We start from the raw sequence: 27,837 nt of genomic DNA, 5'->3' as shown, positions 1-27,837 counted from the left end.
ATCATGGAGTAGTATTTACAGTCGTTAATCGTAATCTATTTGTCTATGCTGTTCATAACGTCGTTTGAAATGATGGCTCCCGCGTTTTGAGCGCGCTGGACAATGCTGTGGGCTTCGTTCCTCATGCTGTGGCTGACGTAGTATCCGATGACCGGCGTGTAGTACACCTCGCGCACGGCGAGGAAGTTCGTTGACTCCAGCAGAGTAAGCAGCGACAGAGCCCGGTCTATATTTGGCTGCCTATTCGCCACCGCAATGCAAAACATTCTAATAAGTGTCTGTAGTGATCGCGAGGACTGAAGCCTTGTCGGATGATAGGGAACTGAAGAGATTCCGCCGACAAAGATGTCATATGCGGCATTAAGCGACGAGGGCCCTTGGCTCGCGAATCGCTGGCAAAGGTTGCGCACAAAGTGATCGAGGATAATGACGGAGTGGCCCGCTTTGCCGTTCAACTTGTGCGACTGGGCAAACTGTTTGTAGCGCTCAAACAGAAATTTGATAGCGTCTGGGTTGTCAACGGAATTGAGCACTGATTTGTAAATGACATTAAGCCCTCCCTCAAATCCTTGACGAGTCTGCGCAACCTGAGAGGGCTGGATCTCGGGCAGATCTGGCACGTCAACGATGGAAAGATCGATATTTCGAGCAGAGAGAAGCCCCCTGATGCCGAGAACGTCGAGATACGGTACCTGCGATGGGAAAAACAGCGCAAAGTACTTGACGACTACCACTGGATCGTACCTCTCTGCAATGAGCGTCAACAATTCAGTCGCAATTAGCTCATCGATTTGGTGGCCGTTGCTAAGCATCAGACGAACAACTTCGTAGCACTTTCCCTCAAGTGTGTTCCGCCGAAATCCTCGCAGCAAAGATAGAAACTCCCGAGTCGTCAGGGTAATCCCATTTTCTATCATATGCTTGTATATTTGTGCCGCAGTCGTCAATCCATCGACTTCGGTGGCCCTGTATAGCAGCATTCCCCAATCGGGTTCGTGGTCGCCCTTCAGCCATATGTTTTCCAACAGCCATGCGGCTGGGTTCGCAGGAGTGTTATTATTCTCTCGCGAAAGCCGCTCTAGCATGTACTTATAGAAATCCCGGATAAATAGACGGTCGCGTTTTGGATCAGCCGCTACCAATCGGCTATCAATGTTCGTCAACAGCTTCTTTGCAATATCTGAGCTGTCAAAGGTAGCCCTTAGAAAAGACTTGACTGCCCAGTTCTTAAAATTCAGCCCTCGCGCAGCGAGAAGCTTAAATAGTTCGAGGTAAGATTCCCGAGGAACCCTCCTATGCAATTCGTTCAACACCGGTGGGACCAGTACCAACCTGTTACTGCCATTCGAAAATTTTTCAATGCAATTGTACAGCTCCCTGTACTTCTTACTGACACCCCTCTCATCTGCGTCCTTTTCAAGCGCATACACCAGGCCATTGAGTGCGTTGATCAATCCTTCCTGGTACACTTCCTTCTGTTTGTTGCTGAGCTTGGATAACACGCTTTCAGAACCACAGAAATCCATGAGACGCTCAGCGTCTTTTGTAAGCTTAGATCTAGCGAGATCATGAATCATTCGCGGAACAAGCTCGGCCACCAACGGCAAGTCAGCCATCTCCCGCCATATCTCCCGGAATAACCCTTTATCATGTAAATATATCTGTTCCAATCGGTTCGCCAGGAGGCCTAATTCTTGACATGTAAGTGCGGTGGTGGCAGATTGTATGGAGCACTCCAGATCAACCTTTGACCTCTGCCTCAGCTTCTCAGCAAGGACTCCCCATGCAGCCAATCCGCCAGTACCAACCGACTTAAGGACTTCTCTATTCTTCCTTAGTACTTCTAATGAGTATAATACACGGTGGTACTTTTTCAGCACCTTGTCGCCGCTTCGGTTGGCATATCTTGAGTGCCAGATTTCGGAGCCACTGTAAAACTGGCTTTTGCGACTCTCTTTACGCGCGGACCTAGTGCCATCACCGGCTTCGATGATGCTGGTACCGATGCCGGTGCTCATACTGCGGTATTGGGCCATCTGGTTCACCGTGAACCGAGATACGCGGCCACTACAGCACCATCTCATCGTAGTCCTGCCAACGTCTTGACTAGATTCGCTGAAAAATTGTCCCAAATCACCAAATGTCGTTCGAAGGGGTACTTCAGCCGCACCTCCGACATACCATACTTCGTCTGAGCGGCCATTGGAACAGTACGTACGTACGAGTATCGATATTAAATTAAATAGGCTCTTAGCAATAAAGCCTTGTATTCATTGAGAATTTGGGGAAAGTGGTGATAGATTGGTTTTAAATTATTTGTTCTTACTGTTTGTGCTCCCCCCCGGAGACTCATTCGTGCCCGAGACCCCGGATACCCGTAGCACTCAATGAAATGTAGATGATAGAAAAAGGTAACCAGTGCAATGTGGTTTAGAACTGGTAGTTTATTTCCCCATACAAATGAACATATAACCCCAACGGGTGTGATAATTTTATACTGTAAGATACCTTTACAAGTTATCGTGGAGGTTCAGTGCCAGTTTTCATTTTGGATTTTAAATGTTGGAAACACATGTATCTATATAGCCTTTGAAGACAATGAATGCGAATCCCTTTGAAGCAAGTAAAATTTTTTAGACTGCGATTCTTTTTGTGCTGCTGAGTTGAGTTTAGTGACATAAATATAATTGGTACCTGGTACCCTGAACGGGAAAGCAAAACGACAACGGTATGCTAAGAATCAATTTTAGAAGCATCTCATAACTTTATTTACGAAGTTTAGATTCATGGTAAAATAACTTTGATTCAAGTCCGTTGCCTGAAGTGAAGGAAGGCTAATCGGAGTATATACATTGAGGTATGTTTGTCCGAGATGCGTTGTCAATGGCGCTGAAAGTTCTCAATGACATTGTGATACAATACGGCAATAAGCTAACGTTAAAGCAATCCTTTGTAACGAACTTATAGGAGCGGTCGGGGATCACTTCGGATATTTGTGATAAGCATGGCTTATTTTCAGTACTTCAATACCGAATTGTTAATACTTGTTACACTAATTGAATTTATTGGTTAGTTGCAGCAGTGAGTGCCTTCCACCTACTTAACGGTACTAGCTCTGCCTTCCACAAAGGTAAGAGAACAATCTTCGCGGGAACAGAAAATAACTTTGGCAAAATCGTCATTAATCAATTACAAGAGATATTTACAGAAACAATTAAATTTTTTCGTTAGGTGTGTTAGCAGCATGCGTGCAGACTCTCCTGGTGAAGACCGTCGGTAATATTATCAGATCCAAAAAAGAAGAACCCAAGCAGACCTCCAATCAAAATACAAAAGAAAATGTAGCCATTGTAGTACATGACCAACAGCATGACAATATAACCGCCACCCAGTTGAATCATGTAAAAAAGAGCTCTAATGATTTGCTGGAAGAAAGTTGGCTTAAACGTCGGTGAGTTCTTATTCGATAGATGTATTCGGTCCGAGATTCGCATCGAAATACCTGGCACAACAGTCTTGGAAGCATTATTTTCCAACGAACTGGATTCAGAAGTCTGGAGAGCCGCCTGCCTTTCCTTCCACTGCTGGACAATCATCCGGTCATACTCTCTCTGGGCTCGTCGCACAAACTCCAAAGCCATGACAAGAAAGATCACCCCGATGCAGGTGCCGGCAAACATGCCCCGAGAAGTAATGTGCCACGACTTGGCCAAAAAACAGGCATCGATAGTAAACCAGTTCCAGTACATTTGCATCTTGCATGCCGCCTGGTCGCCGCTAGATCCTCCCATGTCCATGCCAGCCATGGAAGAGCTGGCTAAGGAAGTAGCCGCCGCAGCGGCAGTAGCGGCCGAGGAGAGCATCGACATCGTCTTCGAGGCCATTGTGGACGTACCCATGTCCATCGAGGCCATTGTCGATGAACCCATGTCCATCATCATCTCGTGTCGTCTAAAGAGATCCATTTCACTGATATGTCTATCTATGGGAGATAGCGTGATAGGTAAAGGGCTGGACACGATAATCTCCGGCCCTGATGCTCTTATATATACTCATCTGCAGTTGCGGCTTAATTTGCTCGTTTTGTGAGAAGATTAAGTGCCGCGCGACGCGGCTGTACTTGCCCCTTACGTCTTAGTTTTTCATGTTAATGCTAGACTTCTAGACGGGTCCGGAGACCCTTCGCTGAATTCTGACAATAGAAAGGGCTGGTAGCCCTATAGAGCAGTTCACAACTGAATTGGCAATTTTTTTAAATCCGCTCATTTTTCAATTGCGTGGGTGGGAGATGATCCCCGGCGATCGTTTGTAGTACTCCTGCAACGCCGTTCGCAGATCTTCACCCCACCAGTAGTAAAACAGGTCAATAGATGTGAATATTGCTCAATTACGAGCTTACGTCGGAGTGAATGTACTCACTTTGTATATTTGCTCTAATATTTCTCAGCCACTTCCGAGTCGAAACGCTTGCATGGACCAGAACTTACTGTGACACAGTTTAAGACACTTTATGCAGATCACAAGCCGCACAGTTTGCGGCTCGGCATAGCTTACTTTCAGTTAAGGTAGAGAGCATATTCTATTGGGACAGAGCTTAGCTATAAAATTTTGCACGTTTTTTGAACTAGTAGCGGTCGAGAGCTTGGCTTTGTAAACCCTGGGCTTGCATAGACAGATTTCGTTCGGGCACTGGTTGGACCAGGGTGCTGTCCGCCATTGTTTTATCGTTGAATAAGGGAGGACATCACAATCGCCCTATTTATTGCAGAAATATAAATAAGAAGGATCTAGTTGCAACAATTCACTCGTCATCTGTAGCATGCAATGAATTTAAATTTTCTTTCCCTTTTCTCAGTTTTGGCTTTTGCTGCTGCGACGCCTGCCAGTAGGGCTTCATCCTCACTTGCCTCATCATTCGTCAAAGGCACCATTGACTGTAGTAATGGACAGTGCATAATTTCATGCGGCGCAAGTCTTGACGAAAAATGTGATTTCTTGGCAGTGGACAACAATGACCAGAGAATAACACGTCCATCAAAGCTGGATGGTTATCATGTTGTCTGCAATAATGGTGACTATGTTATTAGCTGCGATAAGGAAACTACAAAAGACTGTCGACTAAATTAGCCGCAGCCATTCTACGCCTAGCAAACTATCACGAAGTCCATGGCTCGGCGAGCCTTGAATCAAGATTGTGCTTGCAATGATAATTTGGGGGGAGGGGCAATGGTGGAAACGGCGGCAATGGTTTGCTAATTGGAGGGAATGGCGGAAATTGCGGAAATGGTGGTAATACTGGTGGATCAGGCGGCCAAGTCATCAACTCTACAGGAGGACAAACTAACGGCATTTTGAGTAGTTTGGCCTCAATTATCGATGATATTTTATAGTTGCTATTAATGGTACTAAATATTTGTTTTTAATATCATTGCCTCTTTTACAATAGCTTTTATAGCACTGTAGTATTTTCTTCCCGGGGAAGCAGTACTCTTATCACCTGGTACCGGTAGTATCACCCTGAGCTAATCCCATGGCTCTCTCTGATGCTAGTCCTAATATGACCTCATTAGCGTATTTTCGGATTGAGTTACGGTAGATACATAACTAAACACCCAGCGGACAAGGATAAAGAAATAGACAGGCTTGAAGGGTTTAGCAGTGCAGCGGACCTCTCTATCTATGCCGCTGAAGAAGGAGAGCCAAGGAAAAGACCGCGTCCTCTCAAGTGCTGCAAAATACTTCAATATACCACTTCATATCACAAACAGTTGCAAGAATTTTCAATCTCCATCCAAATATAGTATAAATCCTCCTAAATCCCACAGCTAAAGGAGCTGTTCGTCCATTAATGCATCCTTGGCAGCGGTCCGTGGCAGTTTTCGAAGCTGCCATATCCTTGTTAACTCGATGTGATACAATACATAGTATATTAGTGGAGAATTAGAGTACGCTGTACTTGGCTTTATAAATTTGGTTCCATTCATTCATTAAACAATAGGTTCGCTACCATCTCCATTCCCTATTACCTGGTACTTATTTTTAACATCTTCACTCCTTAGTTCTACAAATTCGCGTACTCGCTTTTCTTATGGTACAGTAACAGTTCCAATAAATAAGCAACAATTACTTTCCTCACGAAAGATCTTTATATCCACGTTCAAAGTACATTCCTGGAGGATTGACAGGCGATCGATCGGCAATGATGCTGCAGCTTCATGCAACGGCCCTCATCGCCGTATAGGTGAGGTTCCATAATGACAACCCCAGTCTGAGCCCTGTGTAAGGGATCGGTACTGAAGCTAGATCCATAAGGATGTGGTGTCATGCTTCAATTGCTGACGAGCTATGAAATGCTGAATGAATATAAAAGGTCCAGCAGATGGACTTCAATTTTTTTTATCCACAGTCGTTTGCTCACTATACAACAAAAGTCACTCATTATGAAGTTGTCTCTCATTTCTACGATTGCCTTGGCCACGGTTGCACTTGCGGCCCCAGCTCCAGCTACTATCTCCCTTGATTCTTCCAACATTGAAGGAACTATCAAGTGCAGCGACGGGCAGTGCCTTGTTGCCTGCAGTGACAAGCTTGACCAGCAATGCTTCTCTGCGATTGACTCCGGAAACAAGGTAAACTACAACCCAGAGAAGCTCAATGGTTACTTCCTGCGATGGCGACTGCACTATCAAGTATTCCGAGGGCCAGGAGAATTGCAAACTCGACGGTGAAAAGCAATTCTCCGCCTATCAAACTGTTACCCAGCTATCTATCCAGCATGAGAGCCAGTCCTGTGGCGGTTAAGACGGCGTTGGAGGCAACGATGGCAGTGGCGGCAGCGGAGGTAGAGGTATCCTTGGAGGTGGTGCTGGTAATGGTGGTAATGGTGGTAATGGTGGTAACGCTGGCGGTTCCGGCAGCCAAGTGGTTAACCGGAAGAGAGATGACTGTGGCGGCTCCGAAGGTGTTGGTGGCGATAGTGGAAACGCCGGCAGTGGTGGTGGTGGCTTGATTGGAGGCTCTGGCGGTGAGGGCGGTGATGGCGGCAACGCGGGTGGTTCTGGCGGCCAGATTGTCTCCAGCTCTAGCGACAAGAGTACTACTGCTCACAATTGGCGCATTGGGCAACATCCTTGGCTTATTTTAAGGGAATTCACGAAACATGAATTTGCATTTGCTAGATATGTAGCTACTACTCATTGCTAAAATATATCCTATTGCGTTGTTCATATCTACAGTAGCTAATAGTGGTCTTTCAAAATTTCATTACCTAGTACGGTACTTGTGACTATCGCGATATTCGGAGGCAACATAAGAACAACTTTTTGTCAATCAATTCTTCTTTAATGTCAAGTACACCACCATGTCTATTAATCCAAAGATACGCCACCGTTACACTACTCCATGCAATTGCCTCATACAATCATCTTCACAAACTTGCTAATCCATCCTGTTCCGTAAAAAAGGTCTATCCAATGTTGAATGAATCCTTGATTCATTCGATATATTTATCTCGATTTGCTACTTCTTGACAATGCGAATCAAAAAAACATCAAAAAAGCATGCTTATACGTCAGGGGAACTCAGAAGTTACGTAGCTATAATCCTATCGTATTTCTACGATAGTTCTTGAAGGGACGGCAATCATAGGACCTGCCAAGCGAAAAACCCCTGGCTGGAACTGTAATAGTACTTAATGCGATAGACGAACCCGACAGATAGAGGAGTCAGCATCTTGTATCAGGATTCCATTTCGGAAGCAACACTCTAACACCCTGGAGCATTCATAATCCCATTCTATCCTTGTAAATGGTATGGATTGAACTGCAAACCAGGTGAGCTCCCGATACGGCATCGGATATGCACGCCGCTATCTGCCATGCCGTCACTCGGATATCTCGCAGATCCTGGTCCGCTTCACACGGCAGATATGTCTCTACTATAGTAGAGCAAAAGATATATAGACTAAACTTAAGCAGTTATACATTTGTTACAAACAATTGAAACCGCAAACAAATGAAGTTCAACCTCTCCATCTCCATCTCCATCACATTGACGGCGCTACTGGCCCTAGCCTCTCCACAGCCTGAAAGGATCAACAACAGCGGTGATTCGCTTCAGGAATTAGAGCAAATCCTTGAGGCACTCGCCGCCGACACAGCGATACCATCCAACATTGCCAAAACGTACGGAGCACAGGGCGAAGACGGTAAGCCTGGCAAAGATGGCATTAATGGCCGGTAATCACCCAATCTTTCGATCAGATGGTTCCCGATATTCCAATCCGAGAGCTTCAAAAATCTTCTTCTCGTCATCACCTGCAATGAGATGCTGCCGGGTTGGGGGCCCATTGCCTCCTGGTTCTTTGAATAAACCCTTCTGGTTCAGCACCATGCCCTTTCTACTAGCCAATAAACGTATGCTTCTGTTGAATAAATCGTTTCCCGTGTAGTAGATGAGTGAAGCTCCACGTTCTTCCCACGGCACGCACAGAACATCGATTCTTCTCCAGGTCGGGTCTCCTTCAATTGCAGAAGCGCCGAACCATCTTGTTGCATCAGAATGGGTTGACAACTGAGCCTTGATAAACCCTTTGTCGCTCAGTTTCTCAACGACAGCACTCAAAATGCGCTGCAATTCCTCCATTTCCGCATCAGGCTTGGTGAGGATGATATCAATGTCATTGCACTGCTTTTCAACTCGTCGATACGAGCCCATGAGAAAAGTTTTTGTATCCTTGTCGACTTTCTCTAGCTCTTCGACAAACACATCGTAGTGCTTCTTGACGACCTCTCGCGACATGGGCTTCGTGAAGTCATCATAGTGCTCGAGGCCGACTTTCTGTGCGTGATTGAGGTCAGCATTTTTAGCGATATCATCCAGCGTGCGGTAGCCCTTCTGGTACCATTCTCGAGCAATGGCAGGACCGACACCGAAGATTTTCTTGAATTTCGCCATTATCCCTCCTCGCTCGTCCTTTCGTGCCTCTTCCAGCTCTGGCAGCTCACCAGTCCTGTTGATAACTTCAATCTTTCCGGCGAGACGGTCGCCAATGCCGGTGAGCTTAGCCGCTTGTTCCTTCGTTTTGACAGGGTAGTCAATGTACTTTAGAGTAGCAATTGCCTTGCGGTAGGACATCATGCGCCATTCATCGTCAATATCCTCGTAATGCTGCATGAGTTCGGTGAATATTTTGATAATGTGCTCATTGGGGCTATCAGAGAGTGGGAGTGCATGCAAATAGCCATGCCACGTTCCTTTGAGGAACCGCTTGGTCTCTTGACTGTCCTTGTTTGCGCTCTTGGGGGTCTCGTCAGGAGGAGGTCCCTTCGCCTTCGACTTTTCAGCTGTACTTTTCACTTCCTTCTCACCCTCCTCATTCTCGGATATTTGGTCCTCTTCCTTCTTGGGTTCTTCGTCCTCTTCTTTCTTGGGCTCTTCCTCCTCTCTCCCCTTATGCTCTTCGACTTCCTCATGTTTCGGCTCTTCCTCCTCCTTAGGCGCTTCTTTTTCCTTATCGGCCTTCACCTTATCCTTGGAAGCCTCGTCCTGCTTGGAGTCTTTTGCACCAGTGGCAGCCAACTCTTTAGCATCGACAGACAACCGATACTGATCTGTCTTTAGCACGCGACCCTTATCAATGCAATCAGACGGCCACGAGTCGCGGACAAACACTATGTCGTTATTCCCGTTCAATTGAATGTTATTTTCTTTAAAGTGCTTCTCAACGTCGCCAGCCCTCCAATCGGCCGGCAGCAGTACATGAGTAGCCTTAGAGGCATCTGTAACGACTTTTGCGCCATGGCTCCTAAAAACCTTGCTCTTGCGCCGTACAACGTTGGACTGTGACTTTTCAGGCACGAAGGTAAACACAAGCCCACCAAAGAGCGTTTCGTGCTTTTTAGATGGCCAATGGGCGCTGGTCCCACCAGAACGCGTTCGCTTCGCAACTGTTGACATTGTTGAGAATCAATGGGCCGACGAGTTAGTGTAGTACATAGGTCTAAATATATATAAGGAGCAAATTGGAGTAGCAACCAAGGACGCTCCGGTAGAGTGGTTGTCTAAGAATCCGCACCCCACGCTCTGCTCATCATAACGCTACCGAGGGCAGAGACAGAGACTTTTGGGGGGACACAAGCATACCACTCCGCTGAAATTTAGTTAGGGGCGCGACCGGTCCATTGTTCCGAGCAAGGAAGTCCATTCCGACACAAACTCCAATCGCGGCCCTAGCTTGGACACAGTATCAAAATGGCTTTTTTTGTGAACAACGACTCCGACATCAGCGGCCATCATGGCAAGTAAATCAGTTCCGCTGTCGCCAAAGTAGTAGAGTCGTTTGCCGGGGTACTGGTTGCGCAGCACGCGAATTACTTGCTCCTTATGGTTTGCCGTGCGCATCGGCGAAGACTCGGTCGAAAACCGCCCTGTGGCGATGCCCTGCTTAATTTCAAGGTCATTGGCATACACAGGGACATCTGCGAACCCGTTCTGCTGTAGCACCTGGCGGATAAGCGTCGCGCTCCAATTGACGCTGACAATGATGATGGGAACGCCCCGAACCTTGAGCCTCCGCAGGACGTCCCAAAACCCCGGTCTCACTTGCACCCGGCAAGCTTGCTCTAGAATGGCGCTCTCAGGGACCCCCTTGAACAGATCCGACCGCTCTGCGCGCAGGGCGCTGTTTTTTTCTATGGGGTCGAGTCCGCACAGGTATGCGATTTCATCTTGTAGCGTCTTGCGCGATCTATTTTGCGAGTAGGCGAGGTATTCCTTGTAGTATTCGTCCACATAGTAGTTCCAGGGCGGATAGAACTCAGGCTTGGCTACATAGACAGCCTCTCCGAGCAACCCCAGTGTGTCCTTGACCGTAGCGGTCTCGTCCCAGTCGGTGACAAAGACTTCAATGTCGTCGAGGTCAAGGGTCGCCATTTTCAGTGTGTCATCGGAGATCGGAGAGCACAACGCAGATTTGGAAATATATCGGAGGCACAAGGAGAGAAGAGGGGGGCCAGTACCAGCGTACAGTAGCACTTTTTTTAACGTCCAGCTTCAGGCAACTGCCGTTCCAATGACACTATTACTGTATAATGCGAATATGGAATCGCCTCTCCGTGAGCCGGTAGGATCTAAACTTGAGTGCCAAGCTATGCTACATCTGTTCCAACTGTAGTGCCGCAACGTTACAGATCAGAGTGGCCCGATGTAGATCTCGTGGACCCCGTAGATTGGATATCGGAATGGGTAGACATCAATTCAGTGTCTTGAGTAGTTGAATCTGCCGAATCGGTTGGTTCCGCTGACTTCGCTGAGTCGTCTAGGTCAAATCTAATTTGCAACGGTTTCTCCTCAGGCATTTCAGCCTCTGGAGGATCAATAGCAGAAGCAGGTAACGCCTCAGACAATTCTGGTGGGTCAGATACCGGAAGGGCCACTATGCCGACCTGGCGGCACCTAATTTCGTTAGCTTCAGTGTCCTGCTGAGGTACAAACGAGGGCTCTTTGCAAAGTTTGGGAGTGTGAATAGCCATCTGATAAAAGCATGTCTTAGCCTCCTTGATCCACGCAATCTGGTCCTGGTCAATACCCGGGCGGCACAGGTAAATTATCTCGGTCGCTCGATCTCTTCCCGTGAGATCGCACACCTCGCCGCCGGCGACACGCTGCACGAGCGAATTCACCTCGCCGTTGTTCTGTACAGATACGTGCCCGCTGTGAGTGAATGGAGTCGAGTCGAACCGCGCCAGGATAAACGAAAGTTGGGCCTCATTGTTGGTGGTCAGGTGGAATTGCCGGATATGGGAGTCGAAGCACACTTCGTAAGTCCAGAAGCCAGCGGCGTAGTACAGACACCCCTCGGGGGCCGTAAGAAGCTCAATTGCCTTGGACCGGACTTCTACAAGATCCGTGGACGCCACTGTCAGCTCGTTCGAAGCATTGTCGGCTTTGGGGATGCTACAAAGGTATCGCTTGCGGTCATGTGTCGAAAGGAATTGGTATCTGAAGTCCTCGTCTTCGGCCGGAAGGCTGGCCGCTACTTCTTCTGAGATACTCTCGTCTGAAAACACAATTGAGTAGGCTGGTTTGGCGTAGAGGTCTCGGTTGATGTGGAAGGACCCTGCGAGACTAGCGCCAATCCACGCCGTAAGATATATCCACCACATTGTTCAATTCTTTTACCAGCTGATCGATTGCAGATTTGGCCCTTCGATCCTTTCCAGTACCGCCTGAGGTTCTATTTCAACTGCGATAAATTGTAGCTTCGGATGTGCTATCAATCGCCCCTGACGACATAAAATACGAAATATCAACAGCTATTTGCTCTACACCCCAATAAATGCCAATTTATGTTTCACGTGCTGCAGAAATACCAATGATGCCCAGCTTTGACTACAGAATACTAAGGTGGTTGACTCTCAGATCCAGGGGAACTCGCAGCGATTACAGTGATGTGAGGTGTCGCGATATTGGTGATAGCAGCACAAGCCTTGACCCAGGTCGGTGGAGGGTTGACGGTTGGGAGGAAAGCGCCTGCGCACGCGAAGCGATCACGAAAAATCCGAGGAGCGACACAATTTTTCATCCCACCGCAGATCAAATAGTCCCGCGAGAGAAGGTTAAGAAAAAATGGCCGGCGCCAGACAATTTGTAAGGCAGTTTTCGCGGTCTCTACCGCGATGCAATGCCGAGTCGCTTAAGATCCGGAACCCGATTATGAAGAAGGCCGTTCTCGAAGGGGAATGGGTCGAGGGTCCGCCAAGCCTACGAACCCGGCGAGCGCGACTGGCGTACCACTCTCCAATCGGCCTCAAGGAGGTGTTCCCCCTGGCCCATGAGGTGATCAAGAAGGACTCCGAGCGACACTACACGGAGGCAGCGAAGCTCGCTGTCGAGCTCGAGAAGACGGACAACTTCCAAAAGAAACAGCATATCAAGAACGAGCTCAATAAGCACCTTGTGCGAGCCGAATTGCATAATCCAGAGGTTCTCTACAATTTCCAGATCAGGAAGCCGGACTTCGCGGAGCCAATCTACAGGTATCTTTCCAGCCGGGACTGGAAGTCATACGAGATGCTCCTGTTGCTCCAGCGACTCGAGACCCTGCACGTTATTCCAGACACCATGCCAACAGTGAACCCTCGGGCCCAGGTCAAGTTGCAGTTCCCGGGCGTAGTCAAGAAGTATGTCGAGGCCGGCAAGGTGCTGCGGAACGATGTGTGTGCCAAGGCGCCTATGCTGGAGGTCCAGGAGTTTGCTGAGATCACTCCTGGCAGCCTGTACACCATTGTCATTGTCGATCCAGACACACCGGATATCCCTGCAGACTCGTTCAAGACGACGCTGCACTGGGCCGTGGCCAACGTGCCGCTTTCAAACACAGACCACGTGTTCGACCCGGCCAAGGGCACTGAACTGGTCTCGTACCTGCCTCCACATCCAGAGAAGAACTCGCCTACTCATCGATACTGTGTGTGGGTGTTTCGACAGGCGAAGCACGGCGATTCTGTTAAGCCAATAATGGTGCCAGCGGCAGATGTTGCCCGAGATAAGTTCAATATTCGACGATTCGCCCGAACTCATGGGCTTGAGGCCGTCGGCGCCCATGTCTGGCGAGTCAATTACGACCGATCTACTGACGCTGTCCGTGCCAAGTACAGCCTTGGCCCAGGCAAGGTCTATACTCGAACTCGACGGGTTGAGGTTCGACAGGACCTTAAATACGTGTAAATATTCCCCTCTCACTACCCTTTGTATGTATATATATATATATTATTTCAAACGTCGCTTGCCTCTAGCGTTTTTCGAGCTTGTACATATACGATAATCTCAGCTGTGAATTCATTGGAGAGCTACAGCGAAGCTCACGCATGTAAATCTACAACAATCTCAGTTGTGAAATAATTGGAGAACTTCAGCGAATTCAAACTCGTACATCTACAGTAATCAGTTGTGAAATCACTGGGGAGCTCCAGCAGATTTCAAGCTTGTACAGTTACAATAACCTCAGTTGTGAAATCATTGGAGAGCTCCAATAATAATGACTACGCGGCTGAACCTGTTAAAGGACACTACCTAACGGTGGGTTGCTTGACTCTTCAAAGCAGGAGAACACAATGCGAATACAATATTTAAACAAGAGCGGGTCTATTTATTCCTGGGTTCCCTTTTTTACTGCTTGGTAACGCTGTCGATGAGCTTCTCCAGGTCAAAGTTAGGGTCGTTAACGTCAGTGATCAAATCACCAGGGGTGCTGGTGCTGTTCTTCTTAGCATATGCGGCCTTGGCATCGGCAATGAGCTTCTCCTTTCGAGCCCACTCCGCGTCGAATCGCTTAGTCTCGGCCTGGGCAGCCAGGGTTCGGTTGTGCCAGAAGCCGTAGACAACACCGGCACCGAGGAAGGACCATTTCAAGACCTAGACCGCCTTCAGTTAGCAAAAAATATCATCCCACATGACATAAATATCCTTCACACGTACTCTGAGGGTTGGAGATGCAGCAGCAGACATGGCTTCTATATCGTGTATACTGGACCGAAAAGTGATGGTGTTTGAATATTTTTCAGATGGCTTTGGGACCCGCGCTGATTGGGCGATCTCGGGTTAACCCCATTGAAGGTGAAACTTGGCTGAAATAGCGGTGTTAATTAGATTAGTCGAATTAGGTTTACATGTAGCAGCTGGTCAGTCGGCTAGGTGGCTAGGTGGCTAGCCAGATATATATATATCGGTTTGTTTTTTATTGATCTCCAGACTATGTTGCTCTGGCTAGTCAATGTGCCATCTAGGGAGAGTTTAAATTTGAAGCCATGGTAGAGTCCGACTACGGGCGATATGGGTGTGAGCCTCAACTTTGCAAGCGCCAATATTGTATGCAAAGCCCGTCAAGATTCATCTGCCTAGGCAATTGAATAATTACAGTAGTAGCGTCTAGGTGCTTCAGAGAGATACACGGGTGGATACAGTAGCTTGAGCGAGCTAAGATCAATATTGTGTTAAATAACGGGCATGGAGAGTGGCTTTAATAGAGTCAAACATGTTGAAGTATGTCGACTAACGCATTACTTCACTTCCACAGCTCTACCCCTTCGTCAGTAGAACGAAGATATATGACATCATGCTCCCATTCTGGGTCTTTTTCATCTTGGCCAGCCTTGTGTGCGGCTCCAGCCTGACTGTGCCGGTGCTGTTGCAGCCAGCGGGTTCTGCTGACGTTGTCACTCACGGCTCCATCACATATGACACGAGCATGGGCGAGGCCCGTTTTTCGCCAGAGTCTCAGGAAAAGTACACAGGAAAGGCATGCATCGGTATTGGCTTTGAAGGCTCCGACTTTGAGTGCCTTGCATACGGCGACGTCCAGCCAGAGGCCCGAGAAGAGTACACTTTGCATTTGAACGCAGACGGGAAAGTCATTAAGCTCGACTATTCGCGCAATCTGTCGGCCGAGGGCCACGCAGTCAAGATATTCAAGGCGGCATCTGGCCCAATGCCTCAGGTAAAGCAGCCAATTAAGCTGGTCAACAACGAAGTTCCTAAGGAAGAGCCTCCGAAGACCTTCCTGCAGAAGTACTGGATGTACATTGTCCCTGTAGTACTCATGTTGATGGTTTCTGGCGGTGGAGAGGGCCGATGAGTGCCCCCCTCCTATTAGGCTGTTTTTGTCTATTAAACTATTTGTGTAGAGTATAACTTTCAAACAGAACCCTCGTATCTTTGGAACTGCACAAGCAGCTAGTAATCGCTAGTAGTCGTGTTGCTAAGTTGAAAAGAGGGGATAGGGAAGCGCGTTCCATGCTTTCCAAGGCCCTCAAGTTTACTACTCGGAGACGCAAAGAACGGCTTCGACCCGATAGTGTGGAAGTCAAAGAGCTACTGCTCCAATCGCCTCTTACCGAAGTTGAGCCCAACCCAATCACTGCTGAGGGTTCAATCTCCAACTTGCAGCCAGAGCCAGCTCCGCCAAAACTGCCTCAGCGGCATCCCGAGAACCGCCCTCCGTACTATGACGAGGCGCACTATGATGATCTAACTGCTTCTGGTCCATTGCATCACCACCATCGCAAACCCCCGAAATACCACAGACACCTTCATCGCCATCGAGGACTATCCGCAGGATCGTGGACAGGAGTTGCTAGCGCGGCGCGAACTGACAACCAGAACATTGCCGATATGCTCAATCAAGTTCAAGCGGTTAAAATTCTGTTTGCTGAGAACCCTTCTAGTGCATTGCTTGCTACTCGTTTTCTCCTCTGCCTAGGCATGTTGGTGGTTTATCCAATGGCCGGTGTGCATCTTTTCATAATGCTGTTTGGTCTTGAAATACTCTTTTCAGCGAAGCTTCAGTCCTCTCCGCCACGCCCGCAAAGAAAGACTTGGATCCCCAGCGGTGAGTATCATGTCCGGTCATAGCTTTCATCCTTTGGGGACTTCATATCCCATATATATATTTATATATAAAAAAAATCAGTTAACTTTATACAAAATATTAGAAATCGAGCGCTGGCCGTCGGTGACCAGGTTTGCTCTCAATCGCCTGGATGAGGCTGTGGACAAACTCCTGTCGGCTCTCTGAAGCAATCTGGGCTGCCTCGATGTTAAACAGAACCTCCTTAATACCCATTCCAAGCACCTGGGAGCCAGATTTGGACTCAATCTCCTGTAAAGAAACGTCCCTGTCTTCTGGTGTAAGGAAATTGACCTCCTCAAAGACATGACGCAAGTCGCTGACAGAGGCGATGTTCGGACAGTAGATCTCCTTGTTGAACGCCTCCAGCATGCCCATGGACTCCAAAACGCTTCGCTGGCTGGTAGTGCACAGAACAAGCAGCTTTCGGTCCTTTGGTGGCCGCTGCCGAAGGAACACTTTGAGCGTCTGCATTATGGAGTTGGAGAATCGCGGGCCAATGGAAACCCAGTCAAGGATATCCTCGAGACCGTCAATGACCATGACGTTGAGCGTAGACTTATAAGCGTCCTGGAACATATTGCTGATATACTGAATCCTCTGTGCCTCAGACATTGCCGTCATAGCGTTGGCCGAGATCATTCGAATGAATGGGAATCCAGACGAGAGCGCTATGGAACTGGCCAGCGCTGTCTTGCCAGAGCTCGCCGGGCCATGCAACAGCACGGAAATAATTGGGAACGAGCTGCTCTCCTTGATCTGTGTAATAAGCTTATCACCCTGGTTAAGGATGTCGTCGACATGCGATGCGTACTTGATTATACCTCCTTGAATGTAGACAGAGAGCTCGTCCTCGCTAGCACCAAATGCTGGCTTGACTTCCTCGAGGGCATTCATGAAGTCCATCCGGCTAACTATGACCTCCTTATTGTCAAAGGTAATGCCCTTCTTTGGATCAAGCTTGACATTTCGGTTGAGCGCGAAACTCGCGGCAGACTGGGCAAGGCCCTCAATCTCGGCACCAGAGAAGTTCCGCGTCATGGCGGCAAGCTCGTTGATGTCTACATCGTCGGCCAGCTTCTTCTCGTTCCGCATTTTAGCTGTGTGGATCTTGAAGATCTGTCGCCGGCCCTTTTCGTCTGGCAGCGAGATCTCCAGCTGGACACTGAATCGACCCGGTCGCAGCAGCGCAGAGTCAATGAGATCGCGTCGATTGGTCATACCAATGACAAGAATGTTGTTCAGTTGCTCTACACCGTCCATCTTTGCGAGCAGCTGGTTGACAACGTTGTCGCCAACACCAGTACCATCGCCGCGCGAGCCTCGCTGCTTGAACACAGCGTCCAGCTCGTCGAAAATGATAATATGCAAATTACTCTCGTCTCCCTTCTCCTTGTACTCGTTCTCAGCGTCCTTGAAGAGCTTACGAATGTTCTCTTCACTGCCGCCAACATACTTGCTCAGCATCTCGGGGCCGTTGACGATCTTGGGCTCGACGGCGTTGAGCATCTTGCCAATCTGTCGCGCGATCAACGTCTTACCGGTACCGGGCGGGCCGAATAACAGCAGACCCTTGACGTGTCTAATGCCGAGCTTCTCAATGTCTCCCGGCGGGTAAATTCGCGAGGCAAACGCTCTTCTGAAGATGATGTTGAACTCGTCGTCGAGACCACCAATGCCCATATCCTCAAACTTGAAGTTTGGAGTGAGAATGGCATTGGTTCGCGGCCGGTTAGCCGCGGCCTTGAGATTCAGTAGGGATCCCGGAGCCTTGAAGAAGTTGATCTCGGTGGTGTCGGCTAGGATGCCCCGCTTGTTGTCCTGGACATGCTCCGTGTCGAGGTTCTTGATGTCCACGACCTGGGTGCGCAGGATCGAGATGCGGAAGTTAATGGCGTTCAACTCGAGCGCCAGTTTCTGTCCGGGTTGGAAGATCTGGTGTTTGAACAGCTGCTTGAACCGGTTGACAAAAACCTCGTGTTCAAACGGAGTCGGCACGGCCTTGCCCTTATTGAAGAAGTCAATCTCAACGTCGACCGATCCAAGGTGAACCGCCTGCGTGCCGTGCGAGAATATGTCGTACGGCGCAACGGAGACATCCTGCTGGAGTGACCACCGCGCCCATTCTCTCTGGGGACCCGAGGCTCCGATCATATTTGGCGGCAGGTTGTCCACGGTCTGAACTGTGAAGACGTACCTGCCGTCGGCGATCACAGTCTGGCCATTCTGGAAGGTGCCCCGGGGTACGGCAAGAAGATTGCTGATGGCCAGGTACTTATCCGGACAATTGATGACTTTAAACATGTTCCCACCAGGGGCAGCCGGGCTCGAGTAGCGCGGGGGAGCCATCGGTGGCGTCGCTCCTCCGTTGTTGCCACTGGGGACCCTGGAGTACTGGTTGTTCGTGGGACCCTGCGGAGTGCCTGACCTACTTCGCCCGAAGAAATCCATCTCGTTAATATAGTGGTTAGTTTATATCAAATACGAGTTCGACTGGGTGCGATTTCCGGCTAAGTGGGGTGTGTCGTGTCCCATTTCTATCGATTAAACATGGCAGGTTGCACTGTATATCTCAGCACTCACCTTCAGTATTTGTCAGCACGATTATACATCACTTCGCTTCAGCCGCAATAGGCTTCGCCCCCCAATTACATTTCAAATGTACTGCCTGGTAGCGAGGCTACAGTATTCGAGGGCCAGCCCTCGAACCCCCGTAGCTCTGCTTCGCGGAGGATTGGTAGACTTTGCTATATATCCCTGCTTATCAGGGGGACTGATCCTTCCCAATTAACGCGGTATACGCCCACTTCATACAAAACGGTTACGCCCACTTCACACTCGAAAATTAATATTTTTCTTAAGTACGATGGTACTTAATTTGCTCTACGGTAGTAAGAATAGGCCTGTAGTATCGGTAATGTATATTACGTACTGTGTCGTCCTACTAACTTAATTGGGAGTGTGAAGTTGGCGTAACCGTTTTGCGTGGGCGTATACCGCGTTACTAGGTAGAGAGGGTATTCAAGGCTCAGTCGTAAATAATTGCGGAACTCTGCGTAGATATGCTGTGGAAAATTATGTGCCCAAAGTAATTCAGTATGTACAGTTTGGGTAGCGCTTGTCGTACAGGAAAGTTCTTTGGTATCAAAGCCCTGCGCGCCCAGCCAGGTATAGAGGGGGACCAGTCTCCCCCAAACGTCCCTGGGACTCCGCTTGGCGGTTATCTATTGATCTCTTCGCGAAAGCGGAGCTGGGGGAGCTTGAGGGATGGCCCTCGAATACACTAGGTCAAAGATAGCTACAGACCAATTTACTTGAGAAAGATAACTCCCAAGCTTGGCGTTACAACAGATATCAATGTCGCGTCAAAGATATTCCTATGCGGCTCAAGCGGATACTCAGTTGTTCACGTGACTATGCTACTCAGGGCCTGCGGCGGAGGTAGTGCGTGCGCAGGCGACGGCGCTCCGCCTTCACGTCTTGGCGCTTGACTTGGCGAACCGAAACGGGCGAATGAATCAGCCAACCGGCACAGAGATCCTCGTCACGCCAAGAGCATCTAGGGAACAATAGGGCCATTCGGACACAGTCGGTGCGCAGCAAAAACAGCCCGCAAAGAGGGGGGGAGTCGCCTGTAGTGCGTATCATTGGCAAATGTTGAGGTGCCATCGCCAGGGTCGCTAATGGCGGGTGACCCCCCTTACCTGCAGCCGCGTGTGGTTACAGATCGGGCCGTAAAACATTATGATGCAGAAATACCGCTCATTCCCCACGGCTCGTACGGGTTCTGCATATATAGGACGCTCTTTGTCACACGGAATCCTGAGAATCAAATATTTGTTTGCTCATACGACTCTCTGCCACTCCTATTGTGTAAACGACTTGAAGAGTGATACGCAATCATTACGAGAAATATCTAGCTTGTTTGCTGCCCCTCTTTTATTAAGTCCTGCTTGCTACTAGGGATCACGATATATCGACATTGGGTTCTTTTCGAAATACCAAATATTTGGGTGATAATACTATGAGCTATCAATACCAGGACTTCCAGAGCAGGCCCGTCTACTTGGACGCGGCTCCACCCAGTAACAACAACGTGCCAAGCCCAGCGTCTACGCACGCCTCGTCTGCGAGCTTGAGTCCACCAATGCAGAGTACAGCGGTGCCGCTTCCTTCTCCGCCAGGGTCTTCGGCTGATGAGGCGGTCGCAACAAAGAGATACCATGCTGTTCACTATACTACTGACAGCAAACCGGCGTCCGCGTCTCAGACGGTGACTCCGCCGTCTTCGGACGACTTGGGGCCCATTCCAACCATCCAGACGACGGCCGCCGGCTCTACTCAGCCGAGTAACTACCGGCATGACCTTAGTTACCCGGTCTTGGGCACTTACTCGACATCGCAGTCCCAGCAGCCGGCTAAGCAAGTTTCTGCCAGCCCGAGCGGGAGTAGCCAACCGCCGCTCGTGTGCAAATGGCTCCAGTGCGATAAGCAGTTTTATGACGCCGAGGAGCTGTACAACCACCTGTGCGAGATCCATGTCGGCCGAAAGAGCACGAATAACCTGTCGCTTGTGTGCCGGTGGGAGAACTGCGGCGTTAGCACCGTCAAGCGAGACCACATTACCTCTCATATCAGGGTCCATGTACCGTTGAAGCCGTACAAGTGCGACCGGTGCCACAAGACGTTCAAGCGCCCGCAAGATCTCAAGAAACATGTAAAGACTCATGCTGACGACACCGTGCTCAATGGATACCCCAAGCACCAGGCCGGCGTCGCGCCGTCAATGATGCCCGGCATGGGCTATCCAATTCTGGACGGGTTCCAGCAACAGCAGCAGCAGCCAGTGGCGGCTTACGATTACTCGTACGGGTACAGTTATGCCTCGAACTCGCAATACCAAAAGCCAATTCCAACTAGTACTGGGTACACTGCTGCTCCAGCAACGACGGCGCCAGTCACGACAATGGGGTACGACCAGCAGCAGCAGCAGCAACAACAACATCCGCTGGCTCCAATCAGCAACGACTACTCCGATTCGCGGAAGCGAGCGTTCGATGCAACATTGGATTTCATCGACAGCGTCAAGCGAACCAAAATGGCTCCAGTGTACACTCAGGACCTTGCTTCGCGCCTTAGCTCTCTAGACCAGACGGGCATTTCGCAGTACCAGACCACGCCAGTGCCATACGCTGCTCCACCATCGACGACTCAGCCCCAGACTACGTCAGACTTCTCCTCGAGAAGTTTACCGTCGTACAATAGCCTTACCGAGGCCGAGTCTTTCCTCAACCAGTTGTCAAGCAACATGTACCAGCAGCAAGAGCAGCAGAAGATGGATAACCACAGCTCAGTGCCGCCTCAGAATGCTGTCCCAGTGTTCAATCCGTCCTATAGTGGCGGCTACACGCCTGTTGCTGCTCCTGCGGCTTCGGTTAACATATACCCCACCGTGTCTAGCGGAGCCGACTTCTCGTCCAATTGGTACAACAACACCCTTCCAAGCCATCCACACCTTGCCTCGCGGTACGACCATGAGAATGCCCGGCGCATCTCTGTGGGATTGCTGCAACGCTCGGCGAAGGAGGACAAAAATAGCACTAAGGAAGAGCAGCCGAGCAAGGATGAGACTGACGAGCTTACGAACAGGCTCGCCAAGGTTAGGCTCGATGCAGAGAAGAAGGGTGAAGAAGAGGCTTCGGACAAGAATAGCCTGGAGAGGCACATTAAGCTTGTTGAGGACCTTAAGGAGCTGGTGGCTTCTATGATTGCTCAACAGCAGAAGGCTAAGGACCAAGAACAAGCTAAAGATGGGTCGAAGAAGAAACTCTATCCCGAGATTGCAGCGTGCTAAACCTTCTTTGGAATGATAAAAACCCATTTTTAACGACCATAATATATTTATTTTTAGAATTGATCTTTTGGACCTTAACTCTTTTTTTTCTATTTTGCTGCTGAAGTGAGCTTTGCCAGGGACCGTTAGCAACGATTGCCGTGAATATAAATACTGAATGGAATGGATGGCGATTGAAGGAAGGACGACCAGCCGCTGACACGAAGCATGATTCACTACCCCATCTATCTTGTGCTTGCCTCATTGACTCTCGCTGCTCAGGCACAGAGACCAAACAACTGGCAGAGACCCAACTATCAGCCCAACTACCAGTATAAGAATGACATCTTCGCCTCTGCCACTACTGTTCCTAACCCGAACGAGGTGATTGTCACTGTTCCGTCTGGCACCTCTGCCGTCATGCCTGTCCGAACCGCCATGCCGACGGGAGTGCTCCTTTCCGACGACTGGGAGGACGACTATGAGGGAGAGGAGGAGGAAGACATTGAGGAAGACTATGAGGAGGAGGAAGAGGAGGAAGAAGAGGAAGAAGAAGAGGAAGAGGAGGAAGAGGAGAATGGTGAGGAGAGCGGCTCGTGGTTTGACAACCTCCGAGGTCTCATTGGCGGTGGTGGTAAGGCTAATGCTAACGCTAAGCGAGCCGTGAACCCTGACCTTGACAGCAACATCCACATTGGTGTCTCTCACTTGGAGGAGGAGCCACGGGATGATGTCATTCTGGCTGCTGCCGCTGAGACTGAGGACCGAGTGCGGACCCCTAGCCGAATGACCACTTCTTCTCTCTCCGGAATCAATGACACTACTGCCAATGGTGGTATCAATAAGAGCGGCCGAGACTCTGTTACCTATGAGATTCCGGAGAATGCGACTGTTATCACAACAGAGGACAGCTTTGGTAATGAGGTGTTTGAGATTGACAACTTCAGTCCTTACAAGCTGGAGAAGAAGGAGAACTATGGCTTTATGGACGAGTATGATCCAGCCAAGGACGAGCTGCTTCCTCGATACTCTTGCAGACGAGTTATCAGTCACTACTCTGACGCTATTAACCACGGCATTGTCCAGTGCGACCGGGTCGATGATATGTTTGTCGCTACTGGTTTTGAGCGATATGGCAATCAGACTGGCCGGTGGCTCGTTAACAATACGATGTACGTTGGTGGCTCGCGAGTTGCGTATCTTGCTGGCAGCTCTTCCAAGCTGGGCATTATGCCAACTTACAATCCGGCCGATGTCAATTCCAGCTTTGTTTACTCGTATACGTTCAGTCCAGATGGGTGGAACAAGTACAATGTCAGCTGCATGTGCAAGCGCTAGAAGGCTTGCACATGCGACAAGGTTGACCAGCTTGGCTACTTTACTGAACTGGCTATGGCCAATACCCCGGCTGCTAAGGTGAACAACCGTGGCCAGACGACGGACTTCGTTATTAATGGCGCGGTCGACATGACGACAGATGTGCTTCGAGAGATGGACGCCAACGGAGAGAACAAGAATAAGTCTTCAATTGAGAACACCAACAACAATTCGAACGAGGTTGACGTTGATATTGGCTTTGGAGACCACTATGACTCTGACAGCTACGGCTCTCCGGACGGCAACAATAAGATGCTTCTTGCTGGTGATGAGGACCTAATGGATTCGGTTGATCCTGTTGCTCCTGTGGACCCAATTGACCTGTTTGAGAAGAATTCTAGTCTTCTCCTCGCTGATAACGAGGTTATGGGTCTCGAGGAGGGCGCAGGCTCCAGTGTCCGGCCATGGATTGGCGCCGTGGTTATTTCCCTGGCTCTCTCATTGTGGTAACTTTGATTCTTTCAAAAGCTTTAAGGTTATTTAAATTTTTTTTTGACTATATATTGTGAAAATTGATTCTTTCTACTACACGTTATTCAGGTTGTACACTTGTACCTGCTCGCCTTACAGAGACGTTTAGCTATGCTAGGTAACGGCAAGAAGTACGAAGCTACTCTGGAATCTCTACTATTATTTACATCTTTTTTACTCTACAATTATATTTTATTTTAAGCTACCTGGTACTCGAGCGTTGAGAGCTTATAACAACTTCCACGGAGCTCAAAAAGAGGACATTTTAGGCTACTCGTAGCCGCGGCGATGGCTCCTCCTGGACGGCCAGCAGTAAAGGTACGGCTGTAGCGGATCAAAGTTGGGAAGAAATTGCGGTGGTCGAAAATAGCCCACGTATCTTAATTCACTCGATGAAAAAAAAATCAAAAATTTATCTCAGATTAAAGCCATGCTGAGTTACATTCTGAAAAAGACTGGCTTGAGGAGAGATAAGGTCCAAAAAGCTGATAACAGAGCTAAGGCTACCCGGCAAAAGACAGAAGGAAAATACCAGGAGCTGCGTGCTACGGAACAGGCTGAACAGAGTAATAAGAGTGACGACATGTCGGTAGCTACAGAAAAACAGACCCCAACGCCAGTTGCGGAGGACCAGCCCGAGCCAGTCGGGCTGCGAGTGTCCGGGAAGCAGTGGAAGGTTCAGAAACAGCCTCTGCGGGTCAAGGCTATTGGAACCAAGAAAAAGAAGTGGGACGAGAAGCGACGACAGCAGCTGGAGCTGCAGGCGATCAAGGCGCAGGAGAAGGAGATGAAGGAGCGAAAGGAGCAAGAGCGAAAGGAGAAAATTGACAAGATCAAAGAGAAGCGAGCCCAGAAGGAAGAACGAGAGCGTTACGAGCTTCTTGCAAAGAAGATGCATGCGAAGCGAGTCGAGCGACTTCGACGACGAGAAAAGCGAAACAAGCTCCTCAAGGAGCGATAAATCCTGTGTTTCCCATTTTTGCATTCTCATTGTATTTTATATTCTTGTGCTCACAATTAAAGTTCCTGTTGGTTGGGCTATACGAAGTAATGATTAATCTGCTACGTTATACATTCTGATGTATACCATCGGGCGAGTGTACCTATTTCCTTTGGCTCTGATATATTTGATTACTTATATGAAGCAACACCTAAGCAAATGGCTGGTATCCAAGGCCACAGATTTAAATATATAAAGTAGTTCATCTATCTATGTATCTATCTATCTTCTATTATCTGCCCAAGCTCTTTAGTAGACGTGAATGAAGTACAGTGGTACATGTTCAAAATGCTGCAGGTCATAGATGCACTGGGCTATGCATAGCAGGGCGAATGCTAGCTGAAGAGGGAAACATACATTATGACAGATCGCGGATCCAGGGGTAGTCACAGTTTGTTTTGGCGCACGACCCTAGCGTGAGACTTTTCGATATGAGGACGATGGATTGTTTGGGAATGCATTCCATCGCGGTAAATTTTGAGAAAACAAAGTTTCTTACCTTCCAAGCAAACTTTTCACAAGCGATGCGGACAATTTCCTTGAACGAGCCTGACTGGGCCTATTTGAACGTAGAGTTGTAAGTTTCCTGCTACTAGTTTTGATGAGAGCTAACTCTGGAGAAGGTTGTCGGACGAGGGTCCAGTCAAACAGAATGTGGATCAGATAACATGGAAAATGATCCTAGAGAAAGCGATGAAGAGGTTTTTGGGCTTAGCTGGATACACCATCCCCATAGATATTATCCACGGCGTTGACTCCAAGGTATGGCTAAGAGTGCCGGTTAGCGATCTAGATGCGATCTGGTCGGGGCTTAGTGGGTTTGGCACTACTACAGCCCTTGATGATACCGCGGTTGATGTCAGTATAAGAATTGTGCGGGCATCGAGATCCATTATGGGCATGGTAGGTGAAAGTCGAGACCAGTGGCTGTCATAAGCTATGTTCTTATTTATTTGATATGTATTTATTCTGCACACAATTGTAATTGTGACTGACTTGTGTACATGGGGTTGTTGTTCAACGAGTAGACTCGCTTAACAAGTTACGTGCTTGTTGCCTCATGAAAGCACTCTTTCCGCCCATTTTACTCGACTTCTGCCTTTCTTCGGACTCCCGCAGGTCCTGGGCCCTTTGAATAGCTTCTGATTCACTGATCCTCTTATTTCGAGCCTCGCTTAATTCTTGAGCATCATTCATCATCGCCCTCAGTCGAGCCTCTCGGTCGCTTTGGCTGTTTTTATCTAGGTCGTTATCATTATTGCTCGCTGACCTGTCGTCCTCCTTGCGTCTGCTAGATCGCGAATAGCCGTCCCTGTATTTATCACTCCTGTGCCGTCTTTCTGTGGATTCATCATGGCGTGAACGTGAACTTCTTTCACGAGTATCATTACGGCGTGAACGAGAAATTCTCTCCCGAGAGTCATCTCGGCATTTTCTGTCATGATCGGACCATAATCGGTAAGAGCCTTCTCTTCTTCGAGGGCTGTCGTCTCGAGATCCCTTTTCAGAACCGTACCGACGTGACCTTCTCTCCCGTGAATCGTCCCAATATTTTTCATCTCGTGAATCATCCTTAAAGCTCTGTTCTCGTGATTCATCTTTATACCGCGGTTCTCGCAAATCATTCTTATACCTCCGTTCTCGTGAATCATCCCTATGTCGCCGTTCATCACGGTACCTTAGCTCTCTCGAGTCATCCCTACGTCGCCGTTCTCTTGAATCATCACGGTATCTTCGCTCTCCCGAGCCATCCCTATATCTCTTCTCGCGATCCCTGGAGTCGTCTCGTCGGAACCGCTTACGTCTAGATTCGCGGTCGCTTCTGGCCTTATCGGTTGGCTCTTCTCTAGCCAGCTTTTTCCCCATGGCCAGTCCATTCATTTGGATCGCGGCCATCGGATCAAGTCTCTCTCGGGACATCATTTCCCTCTGCGACAAGCTAGCATCTCCTTTGCCAACGTTGGAAAATCGATCGTAGCTCTTCTTCTTGAGAGCTTCCACTTCGGGGTCCTCTTTCAACACGAACCTTTTCTTGCCCAGTAGATACGTCTCCTGCTCGTCTGTAATATCCGAACTACCGCTCTGTGTGCCAGAGTACATCCACTCCATCCTCCTCTGGCGTTTAGTTCCTGTCGACGCATCCTGCAGGCTCTGGAGCTCTTGGATCTCCCGTTCTCGCTGGATCTCTTTCTGTCGCTCCTGAATCTTATTCCTCTCTTCGAGAGCCTCTTGTTCTCGTTTCCATACTGCTGCCTGGTTCTTGAGCAGTCCTGGATGCCAAGACTTCTTCAAATTCAGATTACCGCCACCCATGGTAAAAGTTCTGGCGGTAGTTCAGGCTTATCAAGGTGAAATGACAATCTTTCTCCCCGTTTATAGCCGCGCTCTACTCCGGACGCGCGCGCGCATGCTGAACGCCGCATGAGCCTCACTGGCCGCATTACACTCAGAAGCTGCGACCATGAGATGAGAACGTCAGACATCGAGAAGGGGGGGGGGCAGATTCCGAATATTCGTAGCAACTACTATCCCTCTCGAGAAAGGGATGCATTTTTCCCTATCTTTGGAAACCGCATACATTGATTTTCTCTCCTTTGCTAAACTTGCTCCGCCTATGCCTTGGCCGCCGGCTTCCTTGTACATGCATATCAAAATTGCGTGTCGCAAAGGCGTGCACAAGATATTCTCAAAACCGCACTGAAATATTCTACCACTTCGGTGCTATCGTTCCATTTGCGTCAACAAATGGCA

The 27,837-nt window shown here is 48.9% G+C and overlaps 16 protein-coding genes across 16 annotated transcripts; 7 read left to right on the top strand and 9 right to left on the bottom strand.

Annotated features, from left to right (window-relative positions):
- Positions 1-35: 35 nt before the first annotated feature.
- TRVA0_026S00606 (uncharacterized protein) lies at positions 36-2,084 on the bottom strand (the record flags this gene model as incomplete). Its single annotated transcript, XM_076685545.1, has 1 exon — positions 36-2,084. One exon carries the CDS (start codon positions 2,082-2,084, stop codon positions 36-38), a length of 2,049 nt encoding a protein of 682 aa, XP_076540169.1.
- Positions 2,085-3,236: 1,152 nt separating this feature from the next.
- Positions 3,237-3,965, bottom strand: TRVA0_026S00584 (copper transporter family protein; the record flags this gene model as incomplete). The annotated part of the gene is made up of 1 exon (XM_076685544.1): positions 3,237-3,965. One exon carries the CDS (start codon positions 3,963-3,965, stop codon positions 3,237-3,239), a length of 729 nt encoding a protein of 242 aa, XP_076540168.1.
- A 2,797-nt stretch (positions 3,966-6,762) lies between these two features.
- TRVA0_026S00562 (uncharacterized protein) lies at positions 6,763-7,128 on the bottom strand (the record flags this gene model as incomplete). The annotated part of the gene is made up of 1 exon (XM_076685543.1): positions 6,763-7,128. The coding sequence occupies one exon, from the start codon at positions 7,126-7,128 to the stop codon at positions 6,763-6,765; it is 366 nt and encodes a 121-aa protein (XP_076540167.1).
- A 1,113-nt stretch (positions 7,129-8,241) lies between these two features.
- On the bottom strand, positions 8,242-9,957 carry POL4 (DNA-directed DNA polymerase IV; the record flags this gene model as incomplete). The annotated part of the gene is made up of 1 exon (XM_076685542.1): positions 8,242-9,957. One exon carries the CDS (start codon positions 9,955-9,957, stop codon positions 8,242-8,244), a length of 1,716 nt encoding a protein of 571 aa, XP_076540166.1.
- Positions 9,958-10,161: 204 nt separating this feature from the next.
- On the bottom strand, positions 10,162-10,932 carry CTO1 (Cto1p; the record flags this gene model as incomplete). Its single annotated transcript, XM_076685541.1, has 1 exon — positions 10,162-10,932. One exon carries the CDS (start codon positions 10,930-10,932, stop codon positions 10,162-10,164), a length of 771 nt encoding a protein of 256 aa, XP_076540165.1.
- A 251-nt stretch (positions 10,933-11,183) lies between these two features.
- Positions 11,184-12,164, bottom strand: YOS9 (Yos9p; the record flags this gene model as incomplete). Its single annotated transcript, XM_076685540.1, has 1 exon — positions 11,184-12,164. One exon carries the CDS (start codon positions 12,162-12,164, stop codon positions 11,184-11,186), a length of 981 nt encoding a protein of 326 aa, XP_076540164.1.
- A 463-nt stretch (positions 12,165-12,627) lies between these two features.
- Positions 12,628-13,728, top strand: MRPL35 (mitochondrial 54S ribosomal protein mL38 MRPL35; the record flags this gene model as incomplete). Its single annotated transcript, XM_076685539.1, has 1 exon — positions 12,628-13,728. The coding sequence occupies one exon, from the start codon at positions 12,628-12,630 to the stop codon at positions 13,726-13,728; it is 1,101 nt and encodes a 366-aa protein (XP_076540163.1).
- A 441-nt stretch (positions 13,729-14,169) lies between these two features.
- Positions 14,170-14,508, bottom strand: TIM11 (F1F0 ATP synthase subunit e; the record flags this gene model as incomplete). The annotated part of the gene is made up of 2 exons (XM_076685538.1): positions 14,170-14,415; positions 14,479-14,508. 2 exons carry the CDS (start codon positions 14,506-14,508, stop codon positions 14,170-14,172), a joined length of 276 nt encoding a protein of 91 aa, XP_076540162.1.
- Positions 14,509-15,115: 607 nt separating this feature from the next.
- On the top strand, positions 15,116-15,634 carry TRVA0_026S00430 (uncharacterized protein; the record flags this gene model as incomplete). Its single annotated transcript, XM_076685537.1, has 1 exon — positions 15,116-15,634. One exon carries the CDS (start codon positions 15,116-15,118, stop codon positions 15,632-15,634), a length of 519 nt encoding a protein of 172 aa, XP_076540161.1.
- Positions 15,635-16,486: 852 nt separating this feature from the next.
- On the bottom strand, positions 16,487-18,754 carry SEC18 (AAA family ATPase SEC18; the record flags this gene model as incomplete). The annotated part of the gene is made up of 1 exon (XM_076685536.1): positions 16,487-18,754. The coding sequence occupies one exon, from the start codon at positions 18,752-18,754 to the stop codon at positions 16,487-16,489; it is 2,268 nt and encodes a 755-aa protein (XP_076540160.1).
- A 1,675-nt stretch (positions 18,755-20,429) lies between these two features.
- On the top strand, positions 20,430-22,259 carry RIM101 (pH-response transcription factor pacC/Rim101p; the record flags this gene model as incomplete). The annotated part of the gene is made up of 1 exon (XM_076685535.1): positions 20,430-22,259. One exon carries the CDS (start codon positions 20,430-20,432, stop codon positions 22,257-22,259), a length of 1,830 nt encoding a protein of 609 aa, XP_076540159.1.
- Positions 22,260-22,466: 207 nt separating this feature from the next.
- On the top strand, positions 22,467-23,576 carry TRVA0_026S00364 (uncharacterized protein; the record flags this gene model as incomplete). Its single annotated transcript, XM_076685534.1, has 1 exon — positions 22,467-23,576. One exon carries the CDS (start codon positions 22,467-22,469, stop codon positions 23,574-23,576), a length of 1,110 nt encoding a protein of 369 aa, XP_076540158.1.
- A 54-nt stretch (positions 23,577-23,630) lies between these two features.
- On the top strand, positions 23,631-24,065 carry TRVA0_026S00342 (uncharacterized protein; the record flags this gene model as incomplete). Its single annotated transcript, XM_076685533.1, has 1 exon — positions 23,631-24,065. The coding sequence occupies one exon, from the start codon at positions 23,631-23,633 to the stop codon at positions 24,063-24,065; it is 435 nt and encodes a 144-aa protein (XP_076540157.1).
- A 451-nt stretch (positions 24,066-24,516) lies between these two features.
- Positions 24,517-25,047, top strand: TRVA0_026S00320 (CGR1 family protein; the record flags this gene model as incomplete). Its single annotated transcript, XM_076685532.1, has 1 exon — positions 24,517-25,047. One exon carries the CDS (start codon positions 24,517-24,519, stop codon positions 25,045-25,047), a length of 531 nt encoding a protein of 176 aa, XP_076540156.1.
- A 563-nt stretch (positions 25,048-25,610) lies between these two features.
- POP8 (ribonuclease P) lies at positions 25,611-26,022 on the top strand (the record flags this gene model as incomplete). The annotated part of the gene is made up of 2 exons (XM_076685531.1): positions 25,611-25,663; positions 25,710-26,022. 2 exons carry the CDS (start codon positions 25,611-25,613, stop codon positions 26,020-26,022), a joined length of 366 nt encoding a protein of 121 aa, XP_076540155.1.
- Positions 26,023-26,103: 81 nt separating this feature from the next.
- CWC25 (U2-type spliceosomal complex subunit CWC25) lies at positions 26,104-27,399 on the bottom strand (the record flags this gene model as incomplete). The annotated part of the gene is made up of 1 exon (XM_076685530.1): positions 26,104-27,399. One exon carries the CDS (start codon positions 27,397-27,399, stop codon positions 26,104-26,106), a length of 1,296 nt encoding a protein of 431 aa, XP_076540154.1.
- Positions 27,400-27,837: the final 438 nt, after the last annotated feature.

The sequence above is a fragment of the Trichomonascus vanleenenianus genome (genome assembly GCF_965637985.1).
Source record: "Trichomonascus vanleenenianus strain CLIB 3782 genome assembly, contig: TRVA0_026S, whole genome shotgun sequence".
Classification (NCBI taxonomy): Eukaryota; Fungi; Ascomycota; class Dipodascomycetes; order Dipodascales; family Trichomonascaceae; genus Blastobotrys; species Blastobotrys vanleenenianus.
This window is presented reverse-complemented; position numbering and strand designations above follow the sequence as displayed.